Source organism: Equus przewalskii, chromosome 29 (genome assembly GCF_037783145.1).
Source record: "Equus przewalskii isolate Varuska chromosome 29, EquPr2, whole genome shotgun sequence".
Taxonomy (NCBI): domain Eukaryota; kingdom Metazoa; phylum Chordata; class Mammalia; order Perissodactyla; family Equidae; genus Equus; species Equus przewalskii.
Genome location: NC_091859.1, coordinates 21964311 through 21977010, shown reverse-complemented (window position 1 = coordinate 21977010; position 12700 = coordinate 21964311). Strand labels below are relative to the sequence as shown.

The 12700-nt window shown below is 37.6% G+C and overlaps 1 protein-coding gene across 12 annotated transcripts in view; it reads right to left on the bottom strand.

The window, feature by feature from the left end:
- Positions 1 to 12700, bottom strand: part of CFAP54 (cilia and flagella associated protein 54) — a 301390-nt gene that overhangs the window by 221427 nt on the left and 67263 nt on the right. For all 12 annotated transcript variants that reach the window (XR_011534742.1, XM_008516610.2, XM_070600221.1 and 9 more), the window contains one exon: positions 2540 to 2716. Coding sequence is in view for 11 of the 12 variants with exons in the window: in XM_008516610.2 (XP_008514832.2) it covers positions 2540 to 2716 (177 nt within the window). In the remaining variant the exon portion in view is untranslated. The remainder of the gene's footprint in view (positions 1 to 2539; positions 2717 to 12700) is intronic.

Genomic DNA, 12700 nt, shown 5'->3' with positions numbered 1-12700 from the left:
GGGATGGGGCTTGTCATCTTCCTGGCTCTCCCTTTTCCCAGAGGCTCCACCTCACAACATCTCAACTCCTAAATTATAAGGGGAGCTGGAAAGCAGGGAAAATGTAACTGCCTCTAAGGGGCAACTACCTCTTACAGCTTAGCCTGATTTTTCTTCCTCCAGGCCTACAGCAAAATTCTAATGGCTCTTGTCTGCGTGAGTAGTTAGTTCTCAACCCTGACTGTGCAGCAGAATCACTTTCTAAAATACAGTCTATACAGAATCAACTATTTTTTTAAATTGCATATACCCAAGTCTGCTTAGCCTTAATGAGTTAGAATTTCTGGTGCAGGTGTCCAAACCTTTTGGTCTCCAAAGAAAATATTTCAGGTGATTAAGGAGCACTAGACACAGGCAGGAGAACCCTAATGACATAGAGAGCTTTGAAGGAACTGGGAAGCTGGCAGCCAGGGGGAAAAAAACCAGATGAGTCTCAGAAAAAATTCAGAAACTAACTTTCCTTGACTTTCCATGCAAAAAGAGTACCAATTTTCAGAGGAAAAAATAAAAGGCAGAAAGACTGTGCTACATGACTTAGATCATTATTGCTGTAAGTTAAGCTCTATATATAAACCGGAATTTGCAGGGTAAAATTCTCTCTAAAAGCATTTTTATAATCAGGCTTTATATTTTTATTTGGTGCCACAGATGAAAACGCCTTGGTTTGTGTAACTGTAAGAAGCGCTGTGTAATTAGAACCCACACAAGAGTGAAAACACCAAGAACAATTCACCAGTAACTTGAGAAGTGATCGTTTATAAATAACAGCAGCATTTTCAACTATTAAAACAGATTTTAATGAAACAAATGCCTTCACAAGAGATTTTGATAAAACAAAAGATGGCCGAATGCTCAAACCTGAAAACTTATTGAAGCCCATAGCACCATCTAGTGCTGATGCGCAGGTAACCGAAGGTAATAATGTGCCGGAGCCCACAGCTCCACTAATGTATAATATTCACAAACTTCATAGGTTGTGCTAAGTGACAAGTCCTACACCCATAGGTGAAGCATGAGACTCATTTCTCCCTATTTCTACTCCCTTGCTGTTTCCATGAAATAAACAAGTCACTGAATTGAAATACATAAAAAATAAGATTTGAGTTAAATAAGCCAAAACGTTTGAATAAAAATAAACAAAAACTCTTGGTAAATCATCTAGTCTTAGCTCTGTACTGAATTTCCAAAGTAAGTGAATCCTTAGTCTTAAACAGATCCAAAAAAAATCCAAAGTGGAATTTTAAAACTGCTAGCAATTGCAATAATGCATTTATTATAGCACAGCCTGGGTGCGAGATGGATGAGGCCTCTATTCCTCCAATTATAAAGCATTACGAAGGTGGTATGACTTCTCACTGACGTATTTCTCCCATTAGTCTGAAGCTCCTCAAAGAATGAGACCATGCTTTGTGTTGATTTTTATTCCTCAATTACCTTTTACAGAGCTTAACACATAAGACACACTCAATAATGCTTACTGGACAAGATTTATGAAAACTAATCATTAAATAATGTAATTCCAGTCTATAATGTCATTAACTGTTTTTAGCAAACTTTACTACATATGTTAATACAAGAGATGAAGGGACATCAGTTAATATGCCAAGAATGTTATGTATTATCTCATTTAACTTTCACAGTAAACAAACAAACAAACAAAAACAAGAAAACACCTCAGGAAGTATCTTTAGATTTCCTAAGGTCATAGTAAGGGGTGGAGCTAGAATTTTAAACCTGTATCTGCCTGACTTTAAATCTTGTGCCCTTTCCACTATACCAAGTTGACGTAAATTCAAGCAGAACATCCTAAAGAGAATCAAAGATAAAACTTTACTTTTATAAACATCAAAGAGCATGTTGATCATACAAAAGAGAAAAACATAATATTTAAAATATAAAAGGTGGAACCAAACGCTTGTGAGGAAACTAAACCTCAAGTTACATAATATTTAGGTCAAGTTCCCAGGCATTGGGATGGGAGAAAGAGCTTATTCTTCAGTAAACACATAAAGATTTATAACATAACATAATCATTTGTTTGCTTTAAAAGAATCCCCATTTACTTGGAAGAAATGAGGAAAGAGGCACTGAATTCACCACCCCCAAATTTCCTCATCTCCATCATTGGCTGTGAGAGTAACTTCTAGCCTCTTGAAATGTCTGATTCCACTTCAATTGAGACCTTCTCTATCTTGAGCATTAGTATGTCAGTATGTGACTTTGCCATGGTGACAAAGATACTTAGAGAGAACTGTTTCTCTATCATTTCTCCTTGCTATCTACTTGTAGATAGCAAGGTTATATGGAGCAGAAAGGGAAATAGCGTAAAGAGCAAAAGATCACGCAGGAAGTATAACTAAGACATTAGAATACTAATCCCAGTGTCTGTGCTTATAAATAAGATTATTCAAGACCCAAAAGCAATAAAAGTATCAGTCATTAAGTTACAAAAGCACTTCTGTTGCTTTGCTTGAGGTAAAGATCATAACGGACAACATACCTTAACATCTGAAGCAAATGGAGCAGGTTTCAGTGTCACAGAACAATGAGTTCGGGATAGCACGATAGGTGGAGGAGGAATTCTGCTTATCTTTCTTTTCGAACTTTCCAGATATTTTTGATATGAATATAGGGCATTTTGTTCTGCTTCAATCTTCTCAATTAAAGAATAAGCTTCCTGTAATAAAGTGTGAAAGTAGAAAAAGACATTCAAAGAATGTGAACTTCATTTATATTTGTAGAGTTCTGGTGAGGTTAAACATAATCTTGCTACATGTAGTTTTCTGAGCCTCAGTGGTATACACATTTCAGGCAATGAATGATTTTATAGAAGTAAAAAATAGCTACTAAATAAGGCTAAGTAAAAAAATAGCTATTAAACAAGGCAATGGCATCATATTTGTATGTTTAATATGTTTATCATTACTATCACACATCAATATGAGGCATTTCATTTTCAAATCAAACCCTCTGAATATCTGCCATCATATTTCATTGTCCTTGAAAAGTCCATAACACAATCATCTGCATTTATACTGATGAATATACACCTACCTTTACTGCAACCTGAAATGTGACTCTCGAGTAATGAGACTATTGGCATATGTGGTTTATGAAATGAACATTATTGGATTTCTTACTATCAGTAAGAAGAAATAAAATACACAAAAACACTTATTCTATAAACCTGAAGGAAAAGCAATCATCTTTTGAAAAGGTTATATATAGAGTGATAATACATAAAACAAAAGAAACATACAAATCAGAAGATCTAAATAATATTTCAAAGGCAGGCTTAATATATCAGCAATAATAACACATTTAAATGGGTAAAACTCCTCTTTTAAATTAAATTAAAAGGTAAAGATTCTCTAATTGAGCTCTAACGCAAAAACCCACATAAAGATTAAAATTAAATGAATGATAAAGAAAGAATAGTCTGTCCAACAAATGGTGCTGGGACAATTAGACATTCACAGGCAGAAGAATGAAGTTGGACCCGTAAGTGACACCATTTACAAATATTAACTCAAAATGAGTTATAGACCCAAACGTAACAGCAAAAATTATAAAATTCTTAGAAGAAAACATAGGATTAAATCTTCACGACCTTGGGTTAGGCAATGGTTTCTTAGATACAACACCAAAAGCACATCAACAAAAGAAAAAGTAGATAAATTGAACTTCATCAAACTCTAAAACTTCAAATGATACCATCAAGAAGGTGAAAAGAGGGGCCAGCCCCATGGCTGAGTGGTTGGGTTCACGTGCTCCACTTCAGCAGCCTGGTGTTTTGCCAGTTCGGATCCTGGGTGCAGACATGGCACCGCTCATCAGGCCATGCTGGGGCAGCGTCCCACATGGCACAACCAGAAGCACTCACAACTAGAATGTACAACTACATACTGAGGAGCTTTCGGGAGAAGAAGAAAAATAAAACAAAGAAAAAAAAGATTGGCAACAGATGTTAGCTCAGGTGCCAATCTTCAAAAAAAAAAAAAAGAAAGTGAAAAGACAGTTTGCACATTCTGCTTTAGCAGCCCAGGGTTTGCTGATTCAGATCCTGGGTGTGGACCTACACACTGCTTGTCAAGCCATGCTGTGGCAGGCGTTCCACATATAAAGTAGAGGAAGATGGACACAGATGTGAGCTCAGGGCCAGTCTTCCTCAGCAAAAAGAGGAGGATTGGCAGCAGATGTTAGGTCAGGGCTAATCTACCTTGGAAAAAAAAAAGGAAGAAAGTGAAAAGACAACACATAGAATGGGAGAAAATATTTGCAAATCATATATCTGACAAGGGACTTGCATGCAGAATACATAAAGAAGTGTTATAAGTCAATAATAAAAAGACACATAACCCCATTAAGAAATGGACAAGGGGGGGCCAGCCCAGTGTCATAGTGGTTGCGTTCACATGCTCTGCTTTGGCAGCCCAAGGTTTCTAGGTTCAGATCCCAGGCACAGGCCTACACCACACATCAAGCCATGCTGTGGCAGCAACCTACATACAGAATAGAGGAAGACTGGCACAGATGTTAGCTCAGGGACAATCTTCCTCATGAAAAAAAAAAAAATAGACAGAGGATTTGAACAGACTTTTCTCCAAAGAAGGTACACAAATGGCAAATAAGCACATAAAAAGATGCACAACATCATTGACCATTTGGGATGAAAATACAAAATCAGCAAACCGACTCAAGAAGCAGAAAACTTGAACACAGGAATAACAATGGAGGAAACTGAGACAGATATCCAAAAAAAATACTTCCCACAAAAGTGTCAAGCTCAGCTGATTTCATTCACAAAAAAATTTCAAATCTCAAGGAACTGATAATTCCTATGCCATTTGAAAAATTTCTAACTACAGAGAAAGATAGATAGCTTCTAAAATAATTTTACAAAATTATTATAACCTTGATAACAAAACCTGAAAAATGAATACACCTAGAAACATATATATATATATAAAATATATATAAATGCAAACATCTTAAATAAAATACCTACATGCTGACTCTAGCAACATATTAAAGGAATAATGCACTGTAATTATATTGTCTCTCTCCCAGGAATACAAGGATAATTTAATACTAGGAAGTATATGAATATAATTTAATCTATCCTTAATCAAATGAGAAAAGATGTGATTACAGGCTCAGTGGCCAAAAACATATTTGAACATTTTTAACACTCTTTATTAAGTTTTTTATAAAGAAAACAAAATCAAAAGAGAAATCAAAAAACATCTTAAGACAAAGGAAAATGGAAGCACAACATACCAAAACTTATGGGATGCACCAAAAGCAGTTCTAAGAGAGAAGTTTATAGTGAAATGCCTACATTAAGAAAAAGAAAAACCTCAAATAAACAATATAACTTTACATCTCAAAGAACAAGAAAAAGAACAAAAACTAAGTCTGAAGTTAATAAAAGGAAGGAAATAACAAAAATCAGAGGGGAAATAAATGAAATAGAGATCAGAAAGATAATAGAAAAGATCAACTAAAATAAGAGCTAGTTTTTTGAAAAGACGAACAAAATTGACTAACATTTAGCTAGACTAAAAAAAGAGAGAAGATTCAGATAAACAAAATCAGAAATGAAAGAGGAGACATTATTACTGATATCACAGAAATACAAAGGATCATAAGAGACTACTATGAACAATTATACACCAAAAAAGTGGATAACCTAAAATAAATAGATAAAGTCCTAGAAACATACAACTTATCAATACTGAATCATGAAGAAATAAAAAATACAAACAGATCAATAACAAGTATGTAGATGAATCAATAATCAAAAACCTCTCAATAAAGAAAAGCCCAGGGCCAGATGACTTCCCTGGTGAATTCCACCACAAATTTAAAGAAGAATTAACACCAAGCCTTCTCAAACTCTTTCAAAAAAATAAACAGAAGGGGACACTTCCAAATTGATTTTATGAAGCCAGCATTATCCTGATACCAAAGCCTAAAAAAGATACTACAAAAAAAGAAAACTACAGATCAATAACCCTGACGAACATAAATGCAAAAATTGTCAACAAAATATTAACAAACCAAATTCAACAGTATATTAAAAGGATCATACGCCATGATCAAGCAAGATTTATTCCTGGGATACAAGGATGGTTCAACATAAATGTGATACAAATCAATAAATGTGATACACCACACTAACAAAATGAACCATAAAAATAATATGATCATTTCAATAGATGCAGACAAAAGAATCTGACAAAATTCAACGTCTTTTCACGATAAAAACCTCTCAACAAATTGGATATAGAAGGAACATACCTCAACATAATAAAGGCCGTATATGACAAACCCACAACTAACAGCACATGCAGTGGTGAAAGGTTGAAAGCATTTCCTCTATGCTTAGGAACAAGACAAGAGTGCCTACTCTCACCACTCCTGTGCAGTATGGTACTGGATATCCTGGCCAGAGCAATCAGAAAAGAAAAAAATTTAAAAGAATCAAAATCAGAAAGGAAGAAGTAAAATTTTCTCTGTTTGCAGATGATATGATCTTATATATAGAAAACCCTAAGGACTCCACCAAAAAACTGTTAGAACTGGGGCGAGCCCAGTGGCATAGTGGTTAAGTTCACACGTTCCACTTCAGTGGTCCAGGGTTCACAGGTTCTGATCCTGGGCACAGACCTACAACCACTCATCAAGCCTTGCTGTGACAGCATCTCACATACAAAATAGAGGAAGATTGCCACAGATGATAGCTCAGAGCCAATCTTCCTCACCACCCACCCCCCAAAAAAACCTGTTAGAAGTGATAAATTAATTCAGTAAAGTTGCAGGACCCAAAATCCACATATAGAAATCAGTTATATAGCTGTATACTAACAACAAACTATCCAAAAAAGAAATTAAGAATAAATCGCATTTATAATAGGATCAAAAACAGTAAAATAGTTAGGAATAAATTTAACAAAGGAGGGATAAGCTCTGTACACTGAAAACTATAAAACATTGTTGAAAGATATCAAAGAGGACACAAATAAATGGAAAAATATGCTGTGCTCATGGACTGGAAGAATTAACGTTGTTAAAGTGATCTACAAGTTCAAGGCAATCCCTATCAAAATTCCAATGGCATTTCTCACAGAAATAGGAAAGGCAATCTTAAGAATTCATATAGAACCAGAAAGACTGCAAATAGTTAAAGCATTCTTGAGCACGAAGAGCAAAGCTAGAGACACCACATTCCCTGATCTCAAACTATACAACAAAGCTATAGTAATCAAAAATTATGGTATTAGAAAAAGAAAAAAGAAACATAGAACAGCATAGAGAGCCCAGAAATAAGCCCCCATATACACAGTCAACTAATTTTCAACAAGTCCTCAAGAATAACCAATGGGGAAAGGATAGTCTCTTCAATAAATAGTGTTGGGAAAACTATATCCATATGCAAAAGAATGAAATTGGACCTTCAATCTTACACTACACACAAAAATCAATTCAAAATGGATTAAAGACCTAAACGTAAGACCTGAAACCATAAAATTCCTAGAGGAACACATAAAGGAAGACCTCCTTGATATTGGTCTTGACAACAATTTTTTAGATCTGACAGCAAAATACAGGCAACAAAAGCAAAATTAAACAAGTGGGACTACATGAAACTAAAAAGCTTCTGCACAGTAAAGGAAACCATCAACAAAATGAAAAGGCAACCTACAGAATGGGAGAAAATATTTGCAAACCATATACCCTATAAGGGCTTAATATCCAAAATATATAAGGAACGCTTACAATTCAACAGCAAAAAAACAAATAACTCGATTTAAAAATGGGCAAAGAACCTGAATAGACATTTTTCCAAAGAAGACATACAAATGGCCAACAGGTACATGAAAAGATGCTCAACGTCACTCATCATCAGGGAAATGCAAATCAAAACCATAATAAGATATCACCTCGCACCTGATAGGATGTCCATTATCAAAAAAACAAATGTTGGTGAGGATGCAGAGAAAAGGGACCTTTTTACTCTGTTGGTGAGAATGTAAACTGGTAAAGCCAATATGGAAAACAGTATGAAGGTTCCTCAAAAAATTAAAAATAGAACTACCATATGATCCAGCAATCCCACTTCTGAATGTTTATCCTAAGGAAATGAAATCATTATCTTGAAGAGATATCTGCACTCCTATGTTCATGCAGCATTATTCACAACAGCCAAGATACGGAAACAACCTAAGTGTCCATCAATGGGTGAATAGATAAAGAAAATGTTATGGAATATTATTCAGCCTCAAAAAAGAAAGAAATCTTGCCATTTGGGACAACATAGATGACCTCGAGGGCATTTTGCTAAGTGAAATAAGCCAAACAGAGAAAGAGAAGTACTGCATGGTAAGACTTATATGTGGAATCTAAAAAAAGAAACAAGTCAAGGGGCCAGGCCCGTGGTGCAGCCGTTAAGCGCACACGTTCCACTTTGGCAGCCCACGGTTCACCGGTTTGGATCCCAGGTCCAGAGGTGGCACTGCTTGGCAAGCCATGCTGTGGCAGGTGTCCCACATATAAAGTAGAGGAAGATGGGCATGGACGTTAGCTCAGGGCCAGTCTTCCTCAGCAAAAAGAGGAGGATTGGCAGCAGATGTTAGCTCAGGGCTAATCTTCCTCAAAAAAAAAAAAGGAATCTCAGCCATCTGGGGGCCAGCCCTGTGGCCGAATGGTTAAGTTCGTGCACTCTACTTCTCCAGCCCAGGGTTTCGCTGGTTTGATCCTGGGCGTGGATATGGCACCACTCATCAAGCCATGATGAGGCGGCGCCCCACAAGCCACAACTAGAAGGACCTGCAACTAGAATATACAACTACGTACTGGGGTGGTTTGGGGAGGAGAAGAAAAAAGATTGGCAAGAGATGTTAGCTCAGGTGCCGATCTCAAAAAACAAGAAAGACTCTCAGTCATCTGCATAGGACAATAGTTCCCTCAGATGAGAAAGGTGATATTACACGGCAATCATGTTTCTAGAGTCTATGTGCCAAAGACCTTAGGTCAAAAGCTAATTTATATACACACAGTGTGCAGTGTAACCATTGAATCACTGATGAATGAATCAGCCAATCAGTCAAGGAGACAGGATGGCATCTGTTATGCTCCATCATCTCCACTTTTTCACTCATTCAACCAAACTGAGAAAAAAAACAGAGAAAATGTTTGGGAAAAGGGTAAAGGTCAGATGTTGAAGGAGCTGTGTCATAAAAGACTGAGAGAGTCAAGGCAGCAGTGCCAGTTCAGCTTGGAGGACACGACCAGTAGGGATGGACAGAGGCTCCTTCATCTGTCCCTCCTCTGCCACAGACGCTAGCCCAGCTTTGGCTCCCTGAGAGAACAGACGTGCCTGCAGAGCCAGGCTCCCTTGAAAGGCAACAACAGGGGGGAGCTTGATGGAGAAGAGGCCAGTGTTGAAAGAAGGAAGTAAATTCCCCAGATATCTGTGGGAAAATTTGAGGGAAGAAATTCCTACTTGAACAGAAGGGAGACAAAAGCTATTACATTTTGACAATTAAATGTTAATGTGCCTTCATTTGCATCACAGGCTGTGGGGACCAAGATATTTCAGCTTGCATAAGAACAGGTAAAATCAGCCTAAGGAAAAATGATGCAACACGAGAGAAGGGGACCAAGGCCGTGAAAGTTTGGAGACTTCCCTCCTCTGGATTATGTATGGAGTCTGGAAAATACACCAGTGGCACAGACTCACCGGCCCTGATATTAACGCGGACTGCCTTTGATCCCATCTCAGTTGACTAGCCAACTGCCCTGGGCTTTCTACGTTTATTCCCAAAATTTGCTTCAGTAGTTTCTGCTCCATTGAACTAGCTGGACACCAGCATCATCTGACTTGACTCTACCAGCTTCTCTCTATATATCCATGAACCCAACTGAGATTTTTTAAAACTTCCTGTTTTCTCTCTTGGGCTATCACAGACATTTCTCAAACTTAGCTGTTGATCAGTATGCTCTGTGGAGTTTATTTAAAAATTAAGATGTGGGGGCCAGCCCTGTGGCCTAATGGTTAAGTTCAGTGAGCTCCACTTTGGCAGCCCAGGTTCGGTTCCCAGGCATGAACCTACACCACTCATCGGCAGCCATGCTGTGGCAGCAACTCACATACAAAATAGAGGAAGACTGGCAACAGATGTTAGCTCACGGCGACTCTTCCTCAGCAAAAAAAAAAAAAAATTAAGATGGCTCATCCCCACTCCAAACCTACTTAATAAAAATCTCCAGGAGAGGGACTTAAACATCTGTATTATTAACAAATGCCAAGGATAATTCTGAAGTACAGCAAGGACTGGGAACCACTGATTTAGATGAGTAAATCAGTCTCCTCTTTCTCTTAGTCTCTAGGCTCTTCAACCTCCAGTCTTCCAGCCCTTCAATGGCTCCTCCAATACTTGTTAACGTGCAAACTCCTCCACAGCCCTTTTTATTCTGATCATAACTATACTTCTAGGCTTATCTCCCTCTCAACTCGTTTTTCTCCCATAGCTACCTCCCTATTCAACCTAATCTCCAAAAGCACAAAAGAAGAAATGTTACTTGTTCCCTGATAATGCTATGCTCTTTGATGCCTCCAAGTCTTTGCCCATATAGTTTCCTCTTCCACGAGGGTCTTACACCCTCTGTGCTTCAAAACCCACTCAAACATCACCTCCTCTACTTCTTCCAAGTTCCATACATTTAGATACTCATTCCCTCCATCTCATACATTCTTTATTTTAGCAGGTATTTTACAATATGGCATCTGTGTACGTGACTGTCCACATTCTCTAAATAATGAGTGCCTTGGTGGCAAAGACAGTGCTTTATTTATCTCTTTAGGTTCAATTAGTGTGTTTTGAATGAGAGACACATGAAAATGTGACAGAGGACAATAATCTTTACTATAATGCACTTTAAGATAGCCTGCTTAATGGGGCTGGCCCCATGGCCGAGTGGTTAAGTTCGCGCGCTCCGCTGCAGGCGGCCCAGTGTTTCGTTAGTTCGAATCCTGGGCGCGGACATGGCACTGCTCATCAAACCACGCTGAGGCGGCGTCCCACGTGCCACAACTAGAAGGACCCACAACGAAGAATACACAACTATGTACCGGGGGGCTTTGGGGAGAAAAAGGAAAAAATAAAATCTTTAAAAAAAAAACAAACAAACAAACAAAAAATAGCCTGTTTAAAATGTTCTGATTGAATCTTAATCAATGTTAACTTCAGACACCCTCACTCAGATCCCATGGCCTGACTTGAAATACATTAATAAAGGCATTAAAGTTTTAAGTAAAGGGTAACAAAAGAAAAGCCCAAAACAAAGTTCTTGATTTAGGTAAATCAGACAGATTCTATAATAGGACTCAAGGTAAACCATAATGCTAATTAGAAATTAAAATGGCAACTTAGTGAGCCAAATCACTGAGCTGCTAATAAGATTCCATTTGTAAGGAAATGATTGCGGCTTTTTTAAAGGGGAGTCCCCAGGTAGAAAGGAGAAAGTACCACCAGAAAAGAAGTCCCAAAAAATCATGAAAGAAAAATTCCAATGAAACCAACTCTACTCAGTTGTGAAAGAGAAAGCGTTATCAATATGGACATGAATGTCACCTATAACAAGAATGCTCTAGAAGACCAAAGTATTGCAAGTGCAACATCTAGACAACCCATCCCTAATCAGAGGTCAAGAAGAAGTGGGTTTTCCATGACGTATCAGATAACGGAAAATAACTACATCTTACCTTCTTCCACTGCCTCGCACAACGCCTGGCAAATTAGAAGGGCTCACTAACCTTGAAAGAAGAAAAGAGACTTTATCTATCACATGGAAAGAATCAGCCAAGGAATCTCAATGGAAGGGGCTTCTACACCAATTCACAAGGGAGGAAAGTTCTGAGTGTTCCTTCAATGGTGGTTTGTGCTGCAACGTGCCAAAAAACAACAGTACTGAAGTCCAAAGTTCTATTCTCCGAATGTAAATCTCTCTTTCTGTAGTTTCCATTAGAGAAACTGAGACCCGCCTCTTTTCAGAAGTTACTCCGTGCTTATGAGGACAGATTGACGTTAAATACATTTGATGATGGCCGAACACCCACAGTGCAGCAAAACACTTACGGAAAGACGTAACGCAATCTAGAAGGGCATGATTAGGACAGATGTAAACAACTGTCATAAGACTGGAATGATGAAGCACCGTATTTACTACTCATCTAGTAGACGTCCTTGAGGTATGTTCTGGGTTCTCAACACTGTTATGCATATTTCAGAAGAAGACGAAAAGTAGATTAAGTCATATCCAAGAATCCTGGGGAGGAATATTGCTGACAATAAAATATACAATTTATAAGATCAATCTAAGAGAAAACACAGATAGAAATGTGTATTTTGATAGAGAAAAATAGACCTAAAGCAACAAAAGATGGTTCTGATATGACAAAACAGAACGTTCCAGAGTGCTTAAAGTGGAAAATAGAGTAGGAATAGTAATAATAATAACAATAATAATGGCTAACATGTATTGACTGCTTACTCTGTGCCAAGCCCTAAGCATTTCATATGAGTCATTTCATTGAGTCTTCCAAGATCCTGCATTTTACAGATGAAGACATTCAAACTTAAAAGAGCATGAGTAA